Source organism: Mugil cephalus, chromosome 17, assembly GCF_022458985.1.
Source record: "Mugil cephalus isolate CIBA_MC_2020 chromosome 17, CIBA_Mcephalus_1.1, whole genome shotgun sequence".
In the NCBI taxonomy this organism is placed as follows: Eukaryota; Metazoa; Chordata; class Actinopteri; order Mugiliformes; family Mugilidae; genus Mugil; species Mugil cephalus.
In genome coordinates, this window is record NC_061786.1 from 14291309 (window position 1) to 14318715 (window position 27407).

At 41.2% G+C, this 27407-nt stretch overlaps 1 protein-coding gene across 1 annotated transcript; it reads left to right on the forward strand.

Annotated features, from left to right (window-relative positions):
- Window positions 1–794: 794 nt before the first annotated feature.
- On the forward strand, window positions 795–27407 carry LOC125023643 (uncharacterized protein C14orf132). Its single transcript, XM_047611036.1, has 2 exons — window positions 795–1215; window positions 25266–27407. Exons 1-2 carry the CDS (start codon window positions 1189–1191, stop codon window positions 25500–25502), a joined length of 264 nt encoding a protein of 87 aa, XP_047466992.1. The 5' UTR covers window positions 795–1188; the 3' UTR covers window positions 25503–27407.

Below are 27407 nucleotides of genomic sequence, written 5' to 3' on the forward strand. Positions count from 1 at the left end.
CTCAACTTTCTCCTTACTTGGACATTGTTGCCTTGTTGCTGTTTACACTGCCTCAGATGACTTCCTGAACCATTTGAGATAGGAAGTCTTTCCGATGGGAAGTCACGAAGGCAAATTTCTCCCAGCACCCAGGGGCATTTGTCATATTGAAACAGGAAGGCCTTTTGACCTCCTGCCACAAGAATAAAGACACACAGCTACTGTATTTATTATTATTATTATTATTATTATTATTATTATTTGTACAGCATGTAATTTTATCGTGGGGCTCTCTGTCCATAATAATAATAAAAAAATGTTTTTTCAACACTTATTCAATAGAATCCTCACAGACTCTGATACTCGCATAACAGGACAGCAGACTGGAAATAAAATGTCTTTTAAGTTTTAGTTTTAAATAGAACAAAGTGTAAAAAAATAAATGAAAGTAACATCCATAGGGGTCCTTGAGGTGGACCAGACGACATCGTTGTTCCTTTGTCTGTTCTTAATGACTTATTATAGTAAAGTGATTAGTTTCTTTGCAAATTGTGACACTTGATCACTTAAAACAAGACCAGAGACAACCTACTTTGAATATTATCTTAACAGATACAGGACATTTAAATGACTAAAGATATTAACACTGGTTTACGTCACGTGAATTGAGCAGAAATAACGTGAAGGGGGAAATATTCACAGTGCATTCTTCAATAATAAGAAAGTAACAGAAAAAAAAATAAGCCTGGATGAGAGGAAATGAAGCACAGGAATAATTAGAGGTATATGGAAACAGAGAGAGAGAGGGGGGAATTTGCACCTTGCACCTCCTTCCTTACATGTGACAGTCCAGCTCTACTGCCTCCTCCGCTGACTCCCTCTCTCTCTCGCGCGCTCTCTCTCTCTCCGTCTCTCGCAGCCACATCTCTTCATTACTCCGCCTGCTCCGGCTCCCTCTCCTCCATCCTTAGCCATCTCCCCTCTCCATCACCTGCTCCTCCTCCCTCATCTCGTTTGGTTCCTCATCTGCGACATGCTCCTCACGTGAAGTCACCTCACCAACTTGCAGAGTCCGTGGATGTCGAGTCAAAAAACTAAAAGCAGGCAAATGCTCTAACGGGCAATAAGACGAGGAAAAAAAAAAAAGAAAAAGAAAATACGCACGTTTGCATCTTTCGTTGAGTGCCTTGGCTCGAACGCAGCAACAGCATGGATCTGTCATTCATGGCTGCTCAGGTGAGACGTCTTTTTCTTTTCTTTTCTTCCAGGCTGCTTAAACACTTTTGGTTGTCTTTGGACTTTGGGGTCATACATTTTTGTCCACTGATTTCATGGGCGTGGCCGGTCAACAAGTTACTATAGCTTTGACAGTTTACAATAGTTACGCTTGGATTTCCGTGAATGATTGAACAGAATCCGAATTTAATTTTAAAATTAAAAATTTACTTGGAAAAAAGCAATCTGCACATTTCTTTGACGTTTTTAATATTTATTTATCTTATTAGGTTATTTTTTCTGTTATTTTATGAGAATCAAGACATAAAGAAATAACATGTATTTTATACTTATTTCTTCCTTATTATTATTTTTTTCCCAGTAGTAAAAATGCACCAGCTAAAACAGGACCTACCCATATTTTGCCATTTATGCAAATGTTATTGATATTGCTGTGCTTTGCATGGTGATAAGCTATGTGTGCTGAACTGATTCTAGCTCAGTTGGAAACAAGTGTTGTTGTGCATCTGTTCTGGACATGTGGTTTGTTTTCATTAGGAGCTGATGTGGTGTTCTTCCTGTCCTTCCTGCTCGTTCAGCGTCTGGCTGCTTATGGTTTGTCTGGTGCTGTCTGTACTTTGCCATTTTCTGTGCAGCTCGGGTTCAAATTGTTGTTGTTGTTTTTATTTATTTATTTATTTTTATACGGGGCCAGATGGGGCCAAATGCTCCCAAATCTTTTTAAATCAAGGAGCTCTAAATGGAAATGCATTGGAGCATGGGCCCATCTGAGAGTACATTGTTGTTCAGTATGACCCCCCCTCCACACACACGCACACACACACACACACACACACACACACACACACACACACACACACACACACACATATACTGGAAGGGAGGCGGAGCAATAACTATGGCGAGCACGAAACTCACAAGTCACAAAAGTTTAGAGGGTGAAATAAGTTAACTGCATTGGCCCTCACGCCAAGACAAAGTCATCATAGAGTGGTGTTCAGAGCTACTGCAATTAGTCGATTGGGTGATTGGCCGAAAACCAGACAACATCGTTGTTCCTTTGTCTGTTCTTAATGACTTATTATACTAAAGTGATTAGTTTCTTTGCAAATTGTGACACTTGATCACTTAAAACAAGACAAGAGACAACCTACTTTGAATATTATGTTAACAGATACAGGACATTTAAGTTGGTTGGAGAGGTTGTTTAGCACTAAACATTTAGCTGTTTTGTGCTAGCCACTAAATACTTTGATGAAAGACTAGACAAAATACGATTTTACGTATTTTCTTGGCCACAGATCAGGCAAAATGGCCTCTCACAACTGGTTTTCACATTCACAGGTGTCTTGAGTAACCACCTGATCATCAATCTCAAAACATTGTTGTTTTTAACTGAGATGAGAGCTAGCTATTAACCATCTGTGCGTAGTATGCCGGGAGTAAAGAACTTATTTTTGTAGCCTGTTTTCACACTTTAATATAACACCATTGACAAGCGGAAGAGTGGTCAGTTGAGTGGGTGGTAGAGGTCCTTAGGTTTTCCAAATGTAGAGCATGGATTTTGGGTGTATCAATGCTATTTACTTAGAGCTGTCCAGAGTGACCAGATTACCCAAGATACATTGCAATGCCAGATGTGAACAGGCTTCCCATATAGGCTATATTTTGCAACACTGACTGAAAGCAGTTTCGCAGTGATCATTTTTGCACACATATATGTAAAAATACAATATTTTTGCTTGGGATTATTAGCAGAAAAACTACTTTTGCTAGGTCTGTGGAGCTCTATAGAGTGAAGTTTGTGCATGGTGGCTGCCTCGAATTCTTCTTCTGGTTTATCTTCTGTTCCCCCATGATCCCCTTACCCCCGCACTCATTCCTTGCTGGTTTCCTGCTTCACCCTTTTGCAGCATCCCCGTACTTTCTCCCCCAAGAACGCAGGCCATCTCAGATCGGTAATGGCTAATTTAACTGAAGTGAAATTTATTCTAGCACCCCGAGTCACTCTGTAATGGCAACTGTGAGGGAAGTCAGGCAAATATCCCTGGAGTTTTGAAGCCCTGCCTTCAGAACAGATGATTTTTTTGCCCATCCATCTCATTGTAGTCCTGCTGGCTGCAAACCACTGGACCTTCGCTATCACTTTGTCTCTAAAAAATGACAGATCCGGCCATAACTGTTCTCTCCTAAAGGCGTAACTGGTTGTTCATTTTTTTTCTCCCCCCCATGTATAAGATGATGCATGAGTTATTTGTAGGATGTGGGGGTGAACCGAGCACATTAAACATGCTTAGTAACATTTAACTTTTTTCAGCAGTTTTCTTAGCATTCAGCAACTGTACAAGACAGACACATACATTGTGGGTACCATTGTCCATCGTTTGCCTGCATTCATCTCTCTTCTTCCTGATGAGCTGCTTGTGTACCTATCAAATAGCTCTCGACAGAACAATGCGTGGCCTTTTGTGTTTGGCGAATGATTTGCATTTCGAAGTGATGCCTGGGTGATTTAGTTACATTACGTCAAAGGTGGTGGTATCCTCAAATATTGAAAAATACGGATTAAAAGGTGACAATCAGAGCACAATCACACAAAGCTGGATGCAATGGGCCAATTTGTTTTGAATTAGACTCAGACTGAGAAATGTTTCACATAGCATGCCATAGCTCCCATATAAATATTGAGATTTATTTTTAACTCACTTATGAATTCCTTTTTTAAAATATATTTTCAAACCAGCCACTGCGATGGTTAATCACACTGTACATAGACGTCTAACTTGCAAAGACTGTGACTGTCAGTATTTAAGTGACAGATGTGTGATTTATTAAATAAAAAAAAAAAAAGAAGAGCCAGTGTGTCATTAACTGATGTTGAGGTCAACCTTGATGTGTTTTAGACAGCTCCACAGCCGTCCTGGGCGCTTCGCCAGTCTCAGACTTTCTTCAGCTGACAGATCTGCCACATAGGGCAGCAAAACCCTTAAGGCTCTGTCTAACCAGTACACGCTGACCTACTGGCCACGGCCTTTCACGTGCACTATGCACACAACCATTCTGTATGTTTACTCCCTTCCCTTTAAAACATTTTGATTACCAAAACATCTGGTTCTTGAGAGGCACGCGTGGCTCCGTTTCCATATTCCCACTTTGGGTGTTTTGTCATTTCATGACAGGCCATCAGCATTTCTCATTACTCACTCACTTATTCAGTGTAACTGCAGCTCCATCTGAGTCATCCTACCTGATAGGGCTGTCCATCTCTCGTTGTGTTAAAGAGGACAGATGAGAGTTAAAGGATGAGGACGGTGGGAGTGGTTGACAGCTGCAAACAAAGGCAGCCATCTGTATTTATCCATAACACCAAGCCCCCCCCCCTCCACCCCCTCCACCCCCCACCCATGGGCACAGGATGAAGCAGAGCTGGCGGAAACACTTTAGTGTCCTTAAGCGCCAAATGATATCCAGAAACTATTAGGGCTAGGAAGTTCATACTTAACATAACATTGTTTTTGGAGTGAGACCTCAAGTGCAGGATGAGTCATCAACCTTTTTATTTTTATTTTTTTCTCCCCACAAACTCTAAAATATCATTACAAATACCTGCAAACCACCTTTTTCTGTGAGTGACCGGATACCGTGTACAATAACACTTGAAATTGGATTTCGTGAAAATTTTATAAATGTGCTGGAGACACAACACAAAGACCTGTGTGTGCACCACCGTCCACAACCTGCAGCCAAATATAGAAATATGACTTTAAGAGCTCACCAATGACTTTCACATCACACTCTTATTGCCCTCTTTTTGAAATGGCAAAAATCAAGACCATCTTTATTCTCAATCGCAATTACATAATCACGTTATCTCGCTGAATTCTTCATGCCACGACTGCCCCTTTGAAAAATCTCCTGGTCTGTATAATGGAAGCTTATTTTAAGTGCTGCAATAATGGCATGCCAGACTTTTCATCAGGAGGAGTTCATTTCCCCTCTGGTCTGCCTTTGTCTGCTTTCTCAATTGGTTTTATATGAAAGCTGTAGTCTTGAGATAGTGAAACGCCACAACGGCCCCCAATTCTCGGTCTTCTTCCTCCACTTTTATGGCCCGGCACTGTTGTAAACAGGTTGAGAAAATAACAATCAGCTTAAATTAATTAGAGGGATTTGGAGAAGACACACACAAAAAATAGGAAAAAGATCAATGCTTTAAGTCGAAGAAAAGCAGGTGATGGCGTCTTTTTCTTGCGTTTTTTATTTTTAGAAAAGCTGTGTGAGGTCAGGCTGCTTTTTCATTTCACTGGCTTTGATACTTTAACCATTTTATACCATCATGTCTGTATTCTGTCATTTTTTCAGATGGGGCAAATTGACTTAGTTTTGCGTGCGCCCGGGTGTGGATGTGTCACAAAGCCAGCAGGAGCGTTCAAAGACCTTTACGGACAGTGAAGGAGCAGCCAGGCTTTAAGAAGGTGGTAATGAGGAAAACCTACAGGAAGGAGAAGCCTTAAAGATGTTATTGCCTTTGACACGTCTCCATTAATAGATGATTTTCAGTGCTGGGTTGAAGGAGAGGTCACAGCAGGACCATTTCATAGTTTACTCTCCCTTGATGGATGCACTGTACATCGTGCAGAATGAACGGAGAATACTCAGTACACAAGAATGTTCAGATAGAGTAGGGTGGGCTCCATGTTGGAAAAAGGGCTGACTGATATTTATGCCGTTCTCCCCGTAATCAAAGCAAAGATCTCTGTAGAAGGAAGAGTCTTTGTGAAGTGGCGTTGAATGGGCGTCCTGTTTCCTTTAAAATGGGAAATTCTTATTACATCAGTGGGAACAATAGAATAACCACCCAAGGAACAGCGGTCTCTATTTTTGGCTCCGATCACTCTTGGCAGCAGGCACCAAACAGCCTTGTAGCCATCTGTCTGTATATTGAAACTCTCCTCTTATTCCCCAAGTACAGCGAATATGAAAGCACAGCAAATCCACCCGGTGGCACCAGGTGTACAAGAATCATTTTTGTACAATCAATAATTCTAAACGTAAAATAATTATGACATTTCATCATTTCTTTTTCCGTGAGAGTCAATAGGTACAGCGCTGATTTGGGCGGCGAGTTTCATTATTCATCTTGTGTGACAAGTTGCCATTTGTGCTGAAGCACCAGCCTGCTGTGATTATCCTAAGATTGTGTTTGGTGGGGTTTTAGAAATACACCGATCAGGCATAAAATTATGACCACCTTCCTAATATTGTGTAGGTCTCCCTTGTGCCTCCAAAAAAGTACATGTCTAAGGAACATCCATACAAATGCCAGGTCTAAAGGTTTCCCAGCAGAACATTGTATTGTCCCAAGATGGTCAATGTTATTTACTTCTCCTGTCAGTGGTTTTAATGTTTTGGTTTAAATTGGGAGTCATAGTATGATTAGTTGATTTGCAGCATCTGAGTCCGAACAGTGTGCACATGAATGGTGGGTTTCTTTTGTTAACCTTCCCAAATAACACAATACTAAAAATATTAAATATAGATCCCCCACTGCCTGTAAATGTCACCATTTAAATTGCAGTTTAAGGCTGACATAGGTCAAATACATCCACTAGTAGTATATCACTCCAGTGTGTGGCAGCTCCTAATGTTTGTGGCATTTTATTTGATTTGTTGAAAATTCCTAAAATCTAATGTCACTACTTGAGGTGGCGTTCTGTTTACCAAACACATTCATTCTGAAAGTCTTTTCTCTCGACGCAGCCAGCCTGCTCCGATTGGTCGCAGACGGAGACATAAAAATGTGAATGCGTGTTTCATTACATGCAAAATTGGTTTTCGACCCGACGTGCAAGATGAGTCATCAACGTGTTTTATTGGTTTCCAAGAAATGAAAAACTCAAAAATGCCACTGGAATGCAAATATATAAATATACACATGTAGGTGAAGTAAAGTGCAATAACTAGAACGTATTTAGACCCAAAATTTGCCTTCATGGAGACTTTAAATGTTATCAATGTCTTATTTGTCTTGGTATGCGAGTTCAGCGTTAATCATGGTATTATGCCTGGTATTGCCTGGGTCATACAGCTTTAGGTTTAGTCTGTTGCATTTAGCATTAGCTAAAAACTTCCTTCTAGCAACAGCTGATGATATTATTATTTAATAAATACCATAGCAAGACTGGAGGTAAAAACTTAACGAACTCTAGGTTATTGATAGGAACTGAAACCCAGTGAGTTACGGTACCTCCTTTCCCAGTGCCTGCGTTGCCATTTTATTTTACAGTAAGTTTACGCTGTTGACCCAAATGTCTCCTAACTGTTGTTGCACCTGAAATAAGTGACTGCATATATTACGAAGTCCTGTGGAGAATGAAAGGGAGGCCTGATGGAGTGTGACAGTCAAGTATGAAGTAACAGCATCTTTCCCTGATAGACCGAACCCACTAACTGCACAATGCTTCCTATATAACGGTGCCTTTGATATTCTGCATGTATGAATTATGTATTCCAGCATAAATAATCTATTCTCCACCCATCCTGGGGTAATTTCCAAGCAGCCTCATTCCTTGCATTGATACGTTTCCGGATACAATTGAGCCGCGACTCGGAGTAAAAACTTTAAATTGCCTCAGTCCGCTCATCACAAATGAGCTCCAGGCTGACGTTCTTGCCGTGAAAACGCATTAAATTGCACATCTGAATTCAGTTCATCAGCATTTTATTTATTTATTTATTTATTTAAGGAGAAGGAAACACGGATTGATATTATAAAGGCTTAAACAGTTGGTGGTTGTTTTTCTATGGTGAAGGCTGGCAAAATGGTGAATGGCAGCAGCTGGATCACACACCATCAGTGAGGAAGCAGAGATGAATTATGATTGCGGTTTAAAATCACCAGAGCGCTGTAATGTATTGGGATCATTAGGCATTTTTGGAGTCATTAGCATGCTTAACATTATACAGTAAAAGTGTGTTTGGTGCTGAGCCTCCAACACAGCTGCTCCTGTTTGCCAAGAGGTGTCAGTTAAATAGTTTTTATCCCTGGCTGCAATTTCTGTAAATTACCCCTGTGAGTACAAACAGAAAGAGAGCCAAAAAAAGGATTTCTTGTCATTTGAGATTGTTTTCTGTTTTTGGAGCTTTTCCTCTACCTCAAACAGGTCCCCTATAATGATATCGACAGCAGGGCATTTTTGTCTGCTTCTGTTTCTCTGGCCTTATGGTGACCTCGGTTCAACTCGCATTAGTCTGCCCCGAAGCCAGTGGTGCAGCCTCTGTCCTTCTCACTCACCTGATGTTCAATTTGCAAAGGAGCTGATATAACATAATGCACCTTCATTGTCCATTAAATGCTGTTGTCTTGGAACAGTTTTTCCCAAACTTTCTTCCTTGGAGTCCCCCCTATACTCCTATACTACCCCTATACTGAACTTGGGGGCAAGATAATTAAATAAACTTGAGGAATTATTTGAGGAAAACTGTAGATCTACTATTTTTAAGTCCTTGTTTGTTGTTAGGACACTTTCTCCTTGCTTCATAAATTTATTCTCCATCTTTCCAACAACAGTGACTTTGATGAAAAAACACTGGCTTAGATGATGCCTTCATGAAAACTCGGATATTCTGTATTCAGAATTGCGAATTCCGATATCATAGCATTCATGTTACAGGTTAACTCAGGTTAAGAAAAAATAAGTTTGGTTTATTGCCACCGTTTGCTGAAGATTCAAATATGTGCAGCAGCTATTTTGTTATTATGCAAGTAGTAATTTCTGAGTTTGACAACTCTCAAGCTAATTTTTCCCAAGTTGTTTTGAATGCAACATCAGCCAAGACCCACCCACACCCTACTTCTGATTGGCTAGTGTTGTTAGTTTGCGTTTCTCTCATTCTATTGATAGGCAATCTCAACTGACTGACTCGAACCAGACAATGTCCCATCAACATTTTTTATTTTTCTTTCAAAATGTTGATCTTTTTTTAATCACAATCAAACTCCACACGCCGGAGATCCGGCACGGTGCCAGAATACTTTAAGTCCTGCATATTGTACATATAGGGAGACACATGAAATACTAGTTAAAAACTAGACTAAGACTGATGAAACAGTTGAAAACTGACAGTGAGTTCAGTTCAGTTTTGGTGCACCCCCTGTGAACTCTGACCGCACACCTTGGAAACCACTGCCTTGGAAGAAAAGCTTCATATTAGCATCAAAGGCAACATTTATGGTTTCAGTTACAGTTCGAGTTGTAGCTGTTCCCAATGCCCAAGAACAACATTCCCAAATCCTCCTCGCATCATATAAGATTATATGATAATCTGCCTGTGTAGTTCAGCCTCATAGTTCAAACATGCTACATTCAACGATAAGTTAGAGCTACAAATACAGTAGTTTCAATTTCCCTGCTAATGCTCTTTTCAAAGGGTCAGTTATATTTATCCTCCGTACTAAATTACAAATGTGTTGCTGCTCTTGACTGCAACCAGCTGCTTGATACATCATCAGATTTGCAGCAGCTGTTTTTTGTCTCTCCGCAGCTCTCATGATGTTTCATATAAAGCAAATTGGACCGTGACCTTCTCATTTCGGATGCATGCAACTTTAATGTCCCGGTGATGAATCAGACACTTAGGGCACAGCCAGTTCTGTTACATATAGAAATCATTCTGAATTCTAATGCGGATATGCACGAGTGGCGGCACCAACTCTGATTTTGTTTTATGGTTGAATCTTTTATGATGTCTATGAGGAGTTCATGACTCAATTCACAGGTGCGGCTTTGAGCTTCACTTTACAGCTGTTGTGAGGCGTTTGAGTTACACACTTGATGTTGTATGCACCAGTTTCAGTCCCAACCTTTCAGCTTTCAGAGTAACAGATTTAGCCCTGAGCTGTTGACATTGGAGCAGCAAAAACTAAACTAGCTTATGAGGTTTTTAGTGCATTTAAGATTCACTGCATTTTGATCCCGCAAAAAAAAAAAAAAGATAAAAGTGAACGAGAATATTGATGTTCACCGTGTAGCAATGAGGCAATCTGCTGTGCAGTATGCATGTCACATATCCACTCCATCTTACTGCTACTCTCTAAGCATTACATCGCTCCTGCAGGGTTGATGCTGTGTGGGATTAAAATGTACCCACCCATGTGTTAAAAGCGTTCAGACACTTGTGTCATTTAGAAGCAATTAGATTGTTTGCCGCTGCAATTAGACATGAAACACTTAAAATGCTGCAATTGATTAATTTCACACCTAAGTCTTGTTTGCCTTTGTGTGAGCTTTTGCACAAACAAGATTCTGCATCCTGACGCCAACCTCATTGCTCCCAGTGATATATATCCATCAGAGAGTGTGAAAGACACGGAAATCTATTTATTTATAGCAGTGACTGATGGGCAGAGAGCCCAGAACAATAAACACTAGACTTTCAAGAGCATGTGTGTGTGTTTGTGTGTCTAAGTGTGCACTAGGATCAATTAGGAGTTCTAGTTTTCAATTTAATAATAATGATAATATGATTTGGCAGTTGTTTATAGGTGTATGCAAGATAACCATGTTTTTATATACACAAACACATCCAGTCAGAATCTTGATTGGGGTCATACACAGTGAGCGAGCGCTGTCGTACTCTAACGGCGTATGAAAACGCTGTGCTGCAACTAGGCCAACATGGCACACGCGTGACAAATTTATGACACCCACCCACCCCCTCCTCCCACGGGTAGAATGCATACAGTAACCATTCATTAATGCAGATGCCAACCTGCAGCGGCATCCAGCATACTGTACTGTTGCTACTACTGTAGGCATTGGCGTGCTAATTGAATTTTTATGGCGGTGTGGTTGTTACGCTGTTGGCCGCTTGTACACAGAAACATTATCCATCACAGCTCCAACGTGGGCGTGAATTTTTGTTTTGTGGAAAATGGTTTTTGAGTCAGACCTTTATATTTACATGCAACGTGAAGAAGTCGTTAATCTTCTTTTACTACAATATGCAGCATGTTATAGACTAACCTGAACAATTTAGCCTACAGTAACGACAATCAACACCCAGTGGCCTATAATCTATTGAAAATCAATATTACAGCCATAAATTGTATCTCAAATATCTCAATATCTATGTTGACACTGTTAGAATAGTGCAAATCCAACTATTGTGTATAGTTATTATTGAGATCATAGCCCATGATGGTGTAGTACTGGCTGGCCCTTATAGTGAGAATTATTTATACCTCTCTTTTTACACTAATGTAGAAGTAGAGCATCTGATATATCTGGTAGTGCACCATAGTTAAACAGCAGTGCTTTAACCTCAGTGCATCTACGATAGTAACTTACTTATAGCTAGGGTTCAGTGGCTTCTTTGCATTAGAAGCCGGGCACAGCCCCACCAGATGGCGCTGCTGTGCAGTTGAGGATTATAAACTTTTATAAATTTTCCTGTGTCAAAAATGTTGTTGCACACAAGTTAATAAGTAATAAATATAATAATTTGTCCGCAATGAAATGTCCGAATTTGTTTTTGTAGTGTAGTTGTGTGTGAAAAGATTGCTGTGTCTGTCAGCATCTCTGTTTTCATTCAGGGGGCCACAGATGAGATGGCCCTGGCCTGCAGTGTTGTGGACTGGTGAACTGCTGTGCATGCATGCACATGTAAAATGCACACTTCAGTTTGGGCAGAGGGGCCCCAGAGTGTTTCTCATTAGCTGATTTGAAACAGGGCGCGGGGACTGCATAGGTCTCGCTAGCTTGGCTAATGTAGTATCATAACATACTGGTAGCTAATTCATGTTTCATTCATTCATTGCATGATAGATGGAGTTGACTACCTGGCTCAGGACTTTACCACTTTAGTATAAGTTGGCGATAAAAGGTTTGGGGCCACATTAGTTGGAGGATTTAATAATTTCTCAAGAGGAAAATGTCAGAACTGGGAAATTCAACCAGGAGTGGTTTAAGAGGAAAACCCGGTTAACCAGGAGCTCATCAAAAAGGTGCTTGGGGAGTTTAATTTATTTTTAATCTAAATGGAATTAATAATGTAGTTAATGTATTGTTTGGATCATAATGGAATGTGCGTAATGCGTAGCTGGCGATACGTGTGTGGGTGTGAGGGGGGACTGAACATCACAGAGCTGTTTATCTGTCTGTGGAGCTGAAATGGCTGTGGTTTATTGTGTGTGGTGACTTTGTGTATTGATTGTTGTGTATTGGGTGTGCATCATTAACGCTATGAGTGGTGCATTGTATTTTTATTGTGTCCACTTAACAGTTTCGATCTTCAGTATTTGATATAGTGAGATCTTGAACACTGCCGCTTGGTGGCGCTATTGATATGATAATACATGCTGTCAGATTGGCATTGGTTAAGATTTTCCTGCATGACCGTACCAGAATTTCCAAGCCAAAATTGCCACTGCTAGAGTTTCATATCACACTGGATTTCCTGAGAGGGTACATGTGAACCTAATAAAGTGACCACAGAGTCTAGGCCTATATATAGCTATAATACAGCATCTACTATCAAAAAAAATGAATTAGGTGATCTCAGTCATGTCACAGGAGAAACCGACTGCATTGTAAAAACAGATCAAAAGATGAATTCTGCAGTTACTACACAAGAACTCCATTGGTACTAATGGGAATAGCTGTAATTTCTGCACTGACATTAATCAAAATGCAAATTTGCAAATGAGAAAACTTCAAAAATATATTTATCTTCTCCTCAGATTTATTTCTGCGCTCAGCTGTGGAAAAATCAAGCAGTTATTAGTATGCGTAGCGCCTTTTGAGTGTATTTAATTGTGTTTCTTACACAGACTAAAACCCCTGTTTCGGATTAGCAAGGAACCAGGATATAGGTTTTCCTCTGCTTCCCAGGTTTAACAGGGGAGATAATTAATCATGTTCCTCTGTGAGATTTACAGCTTGTGACAGGAGCAGACAGGCTATTACACAAGAGAGAGAAAAAGATCGAGGGGAAAAATAATTGTAAGGGTGCTTTTAAATGAAATAGAATTGAAAAACAAACAATACAGGGGTGACAGGAATTTAAAGGTGTGTGCACAATTTACATTAGACTGGGAAGGGAGATGGTTCACAGGGGTCTTCAGAAGCTAGGGGTTGCACTACACACAGTTTGTGCACAACAAGGAGAAGTGTTCATAAATAACATACAATAGAACCACGATAGCTTGACCATAGCTGTGATAGGTTGTTTTTTAGTGCTTGAATTGAGCAGAAAAGCAAGCACATTAGTTACATCTGTGTGCCCCCTTCATGCTGTCAGTCTTGTGTGCATGTTGACTTACATGCCAGAAAGATCCTTTGCATCTGGCTATCATTTATGAATAACTTAGTTAGTTATCTTAGTTCCAGTCACGTTTCCCGATAGAGTTGTCTTAACGTGCGTCGCTGCGGTTATAAATATTCATAATGATAAATGTAAACGTAAATATATCATGAGGAAAATATATCAGTTCAACTGCGAGAGCGGTGCAGATATACAAATGCAAATGATCCAGAGATTGATGAAGATGTATCAGATTTGGCTTACAGTGATTTGCATTGACTGTAGCACTGTAATCATACATATTATATGAACGCCATAGGGGTGGGGGGTGTAGAATCTATATGTGAACCCTGTGACCACTGCTTGATTAATAAAACTAACAAGCGATAGTAAGTAAATGGAAAGGGTATGGCACTGGATACGATTCTGAAAGAATAGGGTGGTACTCTCCTTGAGATGAATTTCCAGCCTACAAGAGATGAAATTTGTGACCAGCAACGGCAAAGTCTAGCCACTAAATAGATGGTAGATTCCAGAAATGAACCATGAGCTGGAGGATTTCTTGGCTGTGGAGGTGTTTGCAGATCACTTCTGAGATCTTTTAAGACTCTGAAATGAGGAAAGTGGTGAACTTTAAGGGAGATGAATACAAGTGCCGTGCAGTGTTCTTTCTACCATTTGTCTTAATATTGTTGATGCTGCTCCTTGTGGATTTTAAAGCTGCTTTTAAATGTTTAGAGCTTCGTGCCATCATTATGTTCCCACAGAGCTCAGGGTGAGAACCTTCAAACATTTCGTCTTTGCCAGTCCTACAGAGAGGAAGTGCATATCAATGAGATTCTCAAAATAGACCACAGAGCAGTTGCCAGCATTAGCATCATAAAGCACCGTTCAATAAATTCACCCTTTGCTTCTTAAAGTCTAACACTGACTCAGCCCCCTCAAGCAGAAAACAATCTCTCTGTGGTGAAACCTTCTTTTGATGCTGTGCGAGGTGCAGTATAATGTGCTGAAGTAATGTAAGAAAGGAAAGGAGTTTAAAAGAGCTTTTCGTGTGTGTGCGTATCAATATTAATGCCGATTCAGAATGAAATACTGTAGTTTAATAGAGGAACACGGCACTTGATAGGTTGGGCTAAAAGACAGAAAGCTTTTAATTTCCACAGTGTGTGACCATTGGGACAGTTTTCAGGACATCGGTATTCATTGTGAACCTCATCTCTTATCTGCAAATTTACAAAATAGGAGAATAGAATAAAGAATTTATACACATGAGGCCTATGAGTCTTGAGATGCTCTAAAGAGAAGCTCATCACCATCTGTTGGACAGCGGCAGTGACATTTCTTCAGCATATTACTGGTATTTTGTTTGGTCTTCAGAGATTAAAATAGATCAGGGTGCACATTAAGAGTGGGGGCAAATCAGGGCAGCCCCATCTGCACCTCACCTCAAACCAGGTCTTAAATGAGTGAAAATTCAATCAGGGCCTTCCATCTCTATGCCTGAAATTTCTCTGCATCGCACAGTGAACTAGCAGCAGAGCCAGAAGGATGGCTGACGCCAGCAATAGATACACCGAGTGGTTGGTGAGCTTTTATTTTTTTTTTCCTCCCCTCTCTTATATACACACAGAGACAGAAACAAGCTGCACATAATGACAAAAAAAAAGCAACTGGGTGTGATGCTGCAGATGGATTAGATACTGTATCTTAATTTCAACAGGTAGTTTAATACCCCTGCTACGAAAAACATTTGTTTCCATAACTCCTGCCTTCTTTTTCCAAAGACGGGCAATGAATGGTTCCAGATTAAACCGTCTACATAAAGATTTATTCAGAGCATAAGAAGAAACCAGGCTATCTAAAAACAGAGCACCAGAACTCCTCTCCATTTTGTCTGCAGAGTAGTCCTTCTCTGCACAAGCATGAAAGTATATTTTAGTTTATTTTCATCAAACTGAACATACATATCAAATCAAAGAGAAATTCTCATTTTCTTTGTACTCTGGCAGCCTCTTTTTTTTTGTTGTTGACCCATATGGCTTTGTAGCACAGTAGAAAACGTCGTAACATGCTTTTAAAACCTATTTTGACACAGCTTAGCTCAGGGCAGTGCAGAGAGCAGCGACCGCTCATGAGAAGCTCAAAGTATATGTCAACTTAGTGTATAGAAAACAGTGGGGAAGTCATAGGAGACAAACAAGTGAAGCTGACAAGCCACATGCTCAAATAGCTCATGGGTTAGTCGGTGCAGGTGAGCTCAATCTTCCTGACGACCTCTGGCTCCGCCCTCAGGCTCCAGCATGGAGACAACCCACTGAAAGCCATAAACTACATTTATATGTTAGTCTTTATGGCTCATTTGTTATGCAAGGCGAATCACGTTTGTTTCTTGAGTCAATTTGATAATGATGATGTAGACGATTGTAACATCATTAAGAAAACAACAACGTCAAATTCAACCTTCAGCCTGACTTATTAGGAAGCTGCTTCCGTCTGTTGGCTGTTGCTCTGCTGACCCGCTAGTGGCATCGCGGATTCTGCTCAGCACTTCTGTCACTCTGGATTTGACGTTGATGGTGTGTGTCACTTTGAAAGCGACACAAAAGACCCATCAAAATCTGATATGAGTTGACAGAGCGTCCAAACTGAGACCATAGAATATACATATATATATACGTATGAAATATCAATGAAGCCTGGATCTGATGATTGAAGCTCTTAAAAATATATACTCTGTGATCAAATAGGCTATCAAATCTTTATGATGCGACTCAAAAAGATGTACTTTCTGTCTATATCTGGAGTTATTGAAGAGCAATCCTCGGGTCAGTCGCAGCTCGTTTTTCCAGCACCGAATAAGCCAAACCCAACAGTTCGAAACAGTAGTCCGCCAACCTGTGGCTTTTAATGTGTTTTTAATGTGGCTTGGAATCATTTAACATGTGGTATTTATGTGTGAAGCCTCATTTGCCCACAAGTATGACTGATGAAAGTTGATAACTAGCAGAAAATCTAAATGTAACAGAGAAATTTAGATAAAATAATCCTAATTTATCCCACTGTGGGGAACACTTCTCTACTCCAACAGGTCTTATCTGTTGTTTGCATGTGCAGAAGGTGGAGCCTGTTTCCATCGGGGCTAATCATAACCACGTGTGTTTAACGTTGCTCAATGTGAAAGAGGCGAGATGTGACTCCAACTGGGTGCATTTTAATTTAAAGTGCTCACGATGTAAAATACATGAGCCAGACACGCATGGAGATTTTGAAGCGTTGTCACGCTGCGCGGCGAGAAATCTCTGTTGCTATAGCATGGCGCGTTCTTTGGTGTAAACTGTGCCATAAAACACATGCTGCACATAATCCCCTTCATGCATATTTAAAATATCTGCCCCGTGAATAATAAATGGCCACAGGTTTTGGTGAAAAAGCATTTTTCTGTAAATCTTGAGAAGTATCCTGAAATGAAGACATGAATGGTTAATGAGGTTTCGAACGTGCCTAAACAGTGGCGCATTTTATTGCGCGGTTTTGACAGTGGGAGAGCGGCACTTTCCAGATTAATCAACCTTTAAGATGAGTTATACTGTGTGGTTTCCATTAGAGGTGAAGCCACCATTACCATATGCCATGAGTCTGGCGTTCTTTTAATTAACTTACTGCATGCAACAGTTAATAATAATTCTGCTGAGTGCTAGAATTAAATGTTTAAAGCATAAATTTCTGTCAGAAAACATTCACACAGAGAAAGTGGTGACTATCATTTAGAAATGGAATGTGAAAAGCATTTTTTTTAAAAAAACAAAACAAAAACAAAAACAAAAAACAAATCTTATCATCCAGTTATATATTCTGTGCGCTGGGACAGAGGCAGGTTTAATCCAGGCAGGGCAACAGAATAATGAATTATTTCAAAAGTGTAAGTGTCTTGTATCAATAATAATAATAAATAAAACATGCACACAATTGCATCAGTGTAATCTTAGCCAGAAAAGGTGTTCTATAATAACACGAAACTTGATAATAATCTAAATAGTGAAGCAGAATGACTCAAGGCTGGCGTACAGTCTGAGCTCTTCAATTCTTTAAGACTTGTTGGTGGGGATCCTGATCCTGACTTTTTTCTCATCCTGTCCGTACTAGAATTTTTCTTTTGGGATTTTTTTTCTTAATTCCCTTGTGAACTGAGCCTTTGCAGCATGGAGGGTCACAGACGAAAGCGCAACAGAATCAGATTTACGCCCAAACATGTCAAAAAGGAGTAAGGACGCGGAGACAATAAAGCATTTCGACATGCCCAGGCGTACAAATAGACACGAACTGTCTTTTGTTCTCGTAAATGAAAAGCAGCGTCAGACTGCATCAGACCACAAATTTTCTGTGGGATCGTCTGGCGCTGCTTCTCAGTCTCATTTTGCTGGAATGAGAAGCCATTCTTCCTTTGTAGTGGATTTTAATGTTTCATAGCTGGTGGATTCGGTGTCGTCTAGGATTTTCCGCCATCACGCAATCCCTAATTTAATCAAAAGCATGTGTGTTGTAGTCGTGGTGTTAAATAAATGTTTTTCAGACCTTTATTCTTTGTTGTTTGCAACTATGAGTGTCAATAATGTAAAATAAGAGTTTAAGTCAGGTACATGCTGTACAGAAAAAAAATCACAAAGGGGCTAAAGTGATCATACATCATCTCAGAGAACTTTCCTCTGTCCTGCTGAATTTCCATTGAGCAGACAGATTGACCATCAAGGAAGGATCACTTGGGCTACACTTGTTCTATTGAGTTATAAGATTTATTAAAAAATGTAGCTGGCCTGCCGAGACGGGGAAAATCAATGAAAGTGGAGCTGTAAATCAGAGCAGTATAGGAACCAGGCCTGAAACTGGAGATTTCAACACCACAGTGCTGGTGAACAAGCCTCTTTAAAACCCTAGAAATTTATGGCATGACTAGTTCAGTCTGCAACCGTTTGCTGTGGAACAAGTCATGTCTGATGTGGCATCACTGTATCGAAAAAACTTTTTTGTCTCTCCTCTCAGCTGCATGTGAGAGGTTGATCCCGAAAGTTTTTCGGTACTCCAATCCAAATTCATTTGTTAACTGGATTTTTTTTTTTTACTGTCACGGTTTTGCATGCATGTATTTGTGGAGCACAGCTGCAAGAGATCTGAGCTTTCTCGGAAGTGGAGCTCATATTGGCTGACTATTTACAATCAGCTTTACAATGATTGGCTCAGTCTCTGCTGTGCGCCTAATAATAATGATTCATTAAAGGCTCACGCAAACGGGGGGGGGCTTGCTCTTAATGATCGATTCTTTGAGGTCTCCCTCTCTGTCTCCGAGCTGCAGGTTTAATTTGATTTAATTCGTGTTGTGGTGCACACCTGTGGCAGCGAGGTGGTGATTGAGGCACCGAGACGCCAGCGAACCCTTTACAACAACGAGCCACATCCTTGTGCAGTCACATTCAGGAGCTGCTGCTGCTGCTGCTGCTGGATTCAACACCTTCTTTACATTGGACAACATTCCTTCAAGCCAACTGAAATCATTCTAACTTAGATGGTTACAAGAGGTTACATTTTGGTCTGACTGTTATTTTGTAGGTGGAATACTAGTTTCCATGTCAACACAGAAACTGTGTGGGTTTCAAACAGGTGTGCTTTATTTACTTAAGTCAAGCCTGTTGCTTTCGAGATGCACCTATTGTGCACCCACACAAGCTAAATTAGGAGGTAGGGCTTAACCTACCCACCATTCATTCATTTCCTGTAACCGCTTGTCCTCTGAAGGGTCACAGGACCCTATCCCAGCTGTCACTGGGTGAGAGGTGGCACCGTGGACAGGTCACCGGTCTATTTGCAGGGCTAACACAGAGAGACAGGCAGCCACTCACACATGCACCTACGTGTTTGGACAGTGGGAGGAAGCCGGAGTCGAGAGAACTGACACAGGCACGGGGACAACATGGAAAGGCTGTAGTTGGCAGATGGATTCAAACCCCGAACCATCTTGCTATGAAGGAAGGGCTGTGTGTATTATAATAGTCCCACCAACATCATGCTGTGGCAAAAAACTGGCTGTGCACACTCAGACATTTTTCAACAGGAACCATATACTTCCTTGAAGTGCAGTCAGTTTTCCTGCAGGGAAACTAAATTGTGAGTTCAAAGCAAAACGCTACAAAGAAATATAAAGATTCTCCAAACAGATGATGAGTCCATATACGCCACGACGCCCTGTGAAAACTGTCCAGCACGGGGGAGTTAATAGAGCTGAGAAGGCCGTGACAGGTGAGGAAAATAAGCAGCTGTGGGTTTTCATTGATTGCCCGTGCAATGCCGAGCATCAAACCCATTCTTTTCACAGCGGGGATCCACCTCTGCACTTGTTTATTCTCTCCCCGTGCACCTTCAAGTTTTTTTTTCTTCGCAAGGACACAAGAATCGATTTGGATTTCAGCCTGCCCTCGTGTAATCAATGAGTCCACAAAACTCACTTGTTCTGTCTGATTGTTGCAGGACCGTGCCTGCCTGGCTAACTTTGCGGTTGCGTTTCGGTTTCCTGGTCATCCAGAGACTCTTGTTTGGGTTTTATTTGTTTGTGCCAAAATCATTTCACTCGAGCACTTAGTGGTGACGACGTCCCACAGGAGGCAATTACAGTCCATTCTGTTTCACAATTACCGTGATCATCCACGTAAGATGGCACGGCTCTAGGAACAGCTGGGACGAATAAATCAAAGCTGGGGGAGCGGAGCAGGTGGAATTCAACATTTTTACTGTAACGCCTGCGGTTGATTGGGTGTGGAGTGTGGAGTGTTGCGCAGGTGCGGCCTTCGCTCCGAGCCAAGAATATAGAATATGCCAGTCAGGAGATTTCTCTGCTGTTGCTTATTGGAGTGAGGTTACTTCCCAGCTAATGTAGTAGATTTCATGTTTCATCATTTACGATATCAGAATAGGAGGATATGGCCCTGTGATTTGCTCAAATTTTGTTGGCAGATTTCTGTTTGTTATCCTTACCAGTGCAGTGATATTGAGTAATGCAGATAGTTTTGTTGAGACTTCTGCAACCACCCCAGTAGAGCTCATTGTAATGTTATGGTGCTCCAAGGGCAGAAGATTACACTTGAAAAATTCAGTGAGTACATGTCTTTCCAAAAACAATGTCCTGGTTGCTTTGAATAATCCACAAACTTTACTCTCCAGAGGTTTTTTTTTTTTAACCACTATCTTCTTCTTTCTTCATCAAAATGTAATTCGCTAAGGACCTAAAGAACATTGACAGCGCAAGAAACAAGGCAGGCGAAGGAAAAAAATGGAATCTAAAAATTTCCCAAAAGGTGCAGGAAAAAAAACAAACATGCAAGAGCCCTGAAAACAAGCGGTGGAAACACAAACAGGCTACGAAACGATAAAAAGCTTCGGCAAAGAGGATAAAGACAGTGCAGCAAGGACTGCATGCTGAGGCCAGTGGTACAAGTACAGGGGGAATTGAATTTTGGAAGTGGTTTCAGTTAAACAAAGATGTAGGGAACGTCGGCTGACACGACGGGAGCTGAATTGGGGATCGTCTCATTCCTCCGTTTCGTGCCACCCCTTCTCCTCTCTCCTTTGTTCTCCTGCCGTCGACCCAGGAATCAATCTCGGCGCGCCTTGTGGAAGGTCGTCTCAATCCCTGAAATGTATCAGCAGGAGAGAGGAGGCACAAGTCTGGCCTTCGTAGAAGCGTTTTAACGCCACATTGTCATGAGCACTGCTCATCTGACAGACTTCAGGCACAACATTATGACCACCTTCCTTTATACTGTGTAGGTCTCCACTGTGCCTCTAAAACTGTTGTGACTCATCAGAGGAATGGACGTGGGCCTTCTGAGGGTGTCTTGTGAGTGTTATTAGTGGTGGGTCTTTGGTTCCTATGGGTTGGGGGGAGGGGCCTCTGAGGATCATCCCACAGATAGTTGTGTGAATTGTTCCTAATGGGAATAATTCATAAGATGGGAGGATGGAAGAAAAGGATTATGTGAGTGAGAGGAGCAGACAGGCCCAACAGAATGAATGAATGAATGAATGAATGAATGGCATAAAGGCAAATTGCATTCATCACCACCTTCAGGACAAGGATTGCGCCTACACCCTCATTTTCATGTGGCCTGGACAACAAATATCAATATTTGAAATGACAGCACTCGCCAAAAGGGTGGTGGCTAAGTGCGGATGTAATCATCTGAATGTAATCACCGTCTGTGACATGTGTAATTTGATTACGAGCAGATGTTAGTGTGGTCTGCCAGGTCAGCTGTATTTCAAATCTAAAATGTGCATTTAATTTACATACACTCAAACCAGCGAAATCCACCATTCCATCTGAAAATAAACTGGGTCACGCTGGGTAAGAAAAGCAAACTGTCGTAAGGTCTTGACGTTCTCATTTGCTGTATCTTTATTCCCCCGCAGTGCTTCGGGGGATCGAGAACAGAGGCTCCGGTGGACGCGTTCTGGAGAAGAGGCACAGGGGGGGAAGAATCCGTCTTTGCTCAGTTCTCTTGTGCATTTGCGAAAGAATAGAGAGACACAAAATGTGAATTTCAAAAATGTTTTACTCTGAAAGTGAACTAGTTTACATACACTTTTAATATAAAGATTAAAAAATCATCAAGTCACATAAGACTTTGGGAAATGTGACTGTACTTTTACCTTTTTGCCTGGGGAATACTCACAGAGTGTTGGAGCTGTGTGCTCAGGAGGAATTTAATCGGTTGATGCAATCTTGGCCGCTATTTTTCTGTTACTGCTGTATTCGTATTTTCCAGGAAACTTTGGTCAGTAGCGTACCGCCATTACTCAAAAATGCATGTCAACAAGCACGGTGTTTCCCGGCTGCAACTCTTTTGGGGATGCTCGTCTAAGTGTTCAGGTTTTTTTTTTCTTTTTGGGGGGGAGATGGTTCTTCACAAGGTCTCTGTTCGCCTCTGTTCCATTAGCGCACGACCGCTTCCTTTTCTGACCTCATATCCATGATACATTTGAGAATTGCGGCCTCGTACGAGCAGACGAACGGAGGAGGATGATGTACAAACATGTAATTAAAACACTCTCTGCCAAAAATAGTAAAAAAACACGGGCAATCAAATATTTAGATTAGGCCTTACTACTGGGAAAGATGTTCGGCGCACACATTGGGTACACTTCCCCATTTATGCAAACAGCTCACTCCTGTGGACAATGAGTTACTTATAAATAAAACATAAATATAAAGAATGCAGACGGGGTTGAAAGCCTCGGTTATCGTCTGTCTGAGCGTTAGATTAGGCGAGGCGTGCCTCTGAATGCAAGGTGAGGTTTTCAACGGCGTGATCGGTGAAAATAGGGGATCAAGTGAGGCGCATGTTCAAGAGGGAGATGTCAGAGTAACAGATGGATTTCAAAATAAGATTTTAAAGCGACAAATTTGGGGGACAGCTGAATATAAGATATACTTAGATATAAAATAGGCCTACATTGTTATATTTTCCATTGCATGTTATCGTATGATGATGCAGGATGTGTGAGTAACCTTCTAGTAGATATGACATGCTACAGTTCGACGAATCAGCATGTTACAGTGACTGAATGAGGGTGATGTTGGGGGCTGGGAGACCCAGGTTTGCTGGACTTCATGCACGCCTGTCTGCCTCCATCATGCTCATGTGAGCAGCAGGCGCTCCACAGGATGTGTCATGTCATTATTCACCACCAGGGGCCAATGAAGGGAGAGCAGCCGAATGCTTTCTAAACAGTGTTTTCCCCTGTGTGAGGGAAGACCAGGATGTGTGTGTGTGTGTGTGTGTGTGTGTTAACGTCTTTGTGCATTAGCCCGTGTGTTCATGAGAGCACAGGCGGCCATGAAGGGGGGGGGGGGGGGGGGGCGAAGGTGAGCAAAAGAGCAAGCAAGAGAGAATTTCTGTGTTTGCAAGTGCTCAACATCCCTTCGAGGTATTTTTAGCATTGTTGTCTTCTCTTTTTATTTTTTTCACATCCTTAGCAGAGCCTGTTTCCCAGTCTGAGCGTTTGAAGCGTCTCTCTTGCGTTTCTCAATCATGTGCACTTCCATAGCAACACACGCAGAAAGACATAAGAGATGAACACGTTCCCAGAGCTCCGATTGTTCTTAGTGATAAATAATTTTCACATGCCACGTCTGAAATATTCATTCCCTGTTAATCAGGCGCCGCTTCGTGAACACACACATGCACAAGACACGCACTGTTGGTGGCTTGAGAGAACAAAGTACGACACTGCATGTCTGTGTGGGAAATCCTGTAACCTCTGACTAACGGTGTCGTGCGCGGTAACCTCCCATTTCCTTAACAGCACGCAAATGCATTAATGCGATAGGAACAAATCTGGCATGTTGTTGTTGGGAAGGAACCACTGCATTGACTCTATAGGCGTTCTGTTTTTGTCAAGGTACTATTTTAGCAAACCAACACTTGAAAACACCGAAAGGTATTTCTCAACGCCAAGCCTCGCGTCCCTCCAGGTCTGTTCCATTTATAGTCTTCAAACATTCAGAGAACACTTGATGTCAGAGTTTAACGGGCTTTGCAGGTGTGAATCATTGAAAAGGCTTTGGGTTGAGTTCTGCACATGCACATGGGATTGTGGGAAAAAAAAAAGAGCCTTGGAGATTCTTTGAAAAAAGAATCTCAGACATCAGAACTGTTCTTTGGAGGAATAGTGGCCTACGAGGAGGTTTCTTTCCTTTGGAGAAGTACAAAATGTCAGAGAACATTAGCAATCTCACTCTTGAATGAACTGTGCTAACAAGGACTGTGCTAATCATGCTGATGTTTAGCAGACCAGTTGCTCAGTTAATCATCCTCAGGTTCATACATGAGCGTGCAAATATTTGCTTATCATAAATTAATGAAGAAATCAAACCAACGGTTTTGCAGTTCAGTTCCAGGAATGCACATACCACCTCCAGAAACCAGACCACTCAGTTACAGTAACCCCCCCAAGCGAGGCATTGCACAATGAAATGTAGTCACAGATAATGTTACAAAAGGGCTTCAAGTTGAGGTCTCTGCCGAATTGAGTGGGCGATTTCTTAGCCAACACCGGAGCACAACAACGTCAAAGATGCAGAACCAGGCTTTTTCATGCTATTCGGAAATCTCCAGTGGTTTAGGATTATGGGAAGGGTTGTCCTAGTTGTGGAGCACCCACAACTGAGGAATGCTGTGTGAATATTATTATTCTAGGGACTTTGGCAAGTCTTGCTGCAGCAGTTTGGGTGATAGTTATACAACATGTAGTGCCTGCTGGAGTTGTGCATGTCAGTATTTTACGAAAGTTGATGCCGTTCATCCTGAAGGAAATATGAAGTACTGTGACAGATTTGGGCTAATTACTTATTATTAATTATAGATGTCGGAACAAGCTATCATGGAAACGATACAATCCAGTTGTTGCGATATCTATCTATTGATAAATGACATTGCCAAACATAAAACCATGTGTTTGTCAGCTGTACAGTCTTATATAAGTACTGCAATGAGAAAGAATTCCTGCCCTAAATGTAATTCCACAATTTAATGAAACCCCTAATTTACTCGAAATAGTAGGCCTACTGAATGTTTGTTTGTGCCCTCCAATAGTTTACTAGAAGCCAGCCTGATGTGATACGCTCCATTTTCCTCTACAAGAGCTCAAATAAATTGTATTTTAACCTGTCTCCCTGCTTTTCTTCCTCCCCCTCTCAGATCCCAGTTATGACAGGAGCCTTCATGGACTCCTCACCTAATGACGACTACAGCGGCGAGCATTCGCTCTTCAACTCCTCGGCTAGCGTCCACGCGGCCGCCTCAGCTGCCTCGGTACAAGGCCAGCAAGACGAGCAGCAGTCCATGTCCAGCGATGCCATTTGGCTCTGGATCGCTATCGTCGCCACTATTGGAAACATTGTGGTGGTGGGCGTTGTCTACGCCTGCACTTTCTGATGAACACATAATTACAAAGACAGCCTGCACACATCCTGCTTTTGTCTGGATCTCTGGACCTCTGCAGGAAGACACACATCCCATTCCTCTATGTCTCTGTCTTTCCTTCTTTCCTTCCGACTTGACTTTTGGATCAGTTTAGGCCCCCGAGGGCCTCCAAGTTGTTTGACAATGACATATAGAGTACTATTTTTCCCTGTCAAAGGTTGTTCTGACTGCGTTTATCAGCAACAAACACTTCTGAATGCGTCCGTAGGATATTTGAGGAGTACCCTGTGCACGTTAACATCTCCTTAGTTAAAAGCGGATACAACAAACCTGCGTTCTCACCCATTAATCAAAAGGACTTTTTTTCAGCTTAAGCTTCTTTCCGTGTTTCTGCGCAGACAACACTCTCACTTGTAATGTGGAAGCGAGAACGGAGATTTAATGGGGCTTAAGATTAGGGTTAAACCGGGCCATCTGACACATCCACCGGATAGCTGCTAAGCACTGCTGCTTAATTATGCAACTGACCTGAAATGGTGAATGTTAAAATATTTAGAAAGTACGGGGATTATTTTCATGTGAGGCCCCACTGAGGCCCATGACATTAGAGCTCATTTATGTAAATGAAACACAGTAAAGACACTGATTATCAGCGTATATGATGTGTTTCGAAAACATTTAACCGATGGGAAAAGGAAAATTGGATAGACTTCATTAAACCCACTTAAAGCCTCATGAAAAAGAAAAAAAAAGATTTTCTGTAGCACTACTGTAATTACACATAAGGAGTGATGACTTTATGACCATGGCATCCTCCCATAAATGTCTGTTAAATTGTTAAATGCCTACAGTACTACCCAACAGGGATTAGAAAATCGAATCGTATCCTCGTGGTCTGTTCAGTAATTTTTAGATGATATATACAGATGTTAAAGGAATAGAATTAGAAGCACAAATTAAATCAAACACACGTAGCCTTCTTTCCTTATTCACTGTTTCCATCAAAACAGGTTGTAAATAGCTTTTATTTTCATCACTCACAATTAATGCAGTCAGCAGCACAAGGTGAAAACACGGGAAACGGACTGTGTGTGTCGGAAAATGACGAGACAAACCCTACGATAAATAAATTGATGTGAGTGGGGAAATGATGTCTAGTGAAGTTTTATCTTATATATCGAGAAGTACCATTATAATTCTCACAGTTCAGTTATCTAGTCCTGTGCTCCTGTGGATGTTGAAGGCAGCTGTCTCCGTGGCAACTAGCCCTTGTCCTAAGTGGGATACAGTGTCGTACAGTATTTTCCATGACACTCCAGCGTTAGCTTACAGCCAAAGATGCAAGTAACAATTTTCACATGTAAACTGCATTCACACTAAAATAACAGCTGGTAGACTTTTATTTATTTATTTATTTTTTCTGTAAAGTCTGCAAACTGGGTGTTTCTGATTGTTCGCTTAATTTGTTTCATGGTTCTCTTTTTAGCTACAACTGGAAAAAAGTTTACAGTCAGCAAAACGTATCAGTCTTTTGTTTAAGTGACTGGTTTTTAGACAGAGACTTAGCGAAAACTAAAACTACAATCGCTTTGCTCCATGAACTGATATTTCTCCTGGGATTATAACAATGTCAGCATACTATAAAGATATAAATCGCGTCTTGTAAACACCATAACTGTCCAAATGTTCACACACGAGTAACAATACTAGTTTACTTTATCTATTGAACGATGTAAAGAGAGATACAGACACACAACAATCTGTTAAAATGAGTGTACTTTTTCATTGCTAAAAGGACTTTTCCAGTTATTTTTAATAAATGGTTGATGTAGAAATATTTAGACATGTTGTAAACCACATACACAACGCTCCTTTTGTAAAAATATGTTACTATTAAAATTTCTGTATCAATGCTTA

Bases quoted from the DNA above. Each gene is read 5' to 3' on its own strand.
- LOC125023643 (XM_047611036.1), top strand. From the start codon at position 1,189: ATGGATCTGTCATTCATGGCTGCTCAG. The intron at 1,216-25,265 runs GTGAGACGTCTT...TCCCCCTCTCAG, and splicing joins TGTCATTCATGGCTGCTCAG to ATCCCAGTTATGACAGGAGC.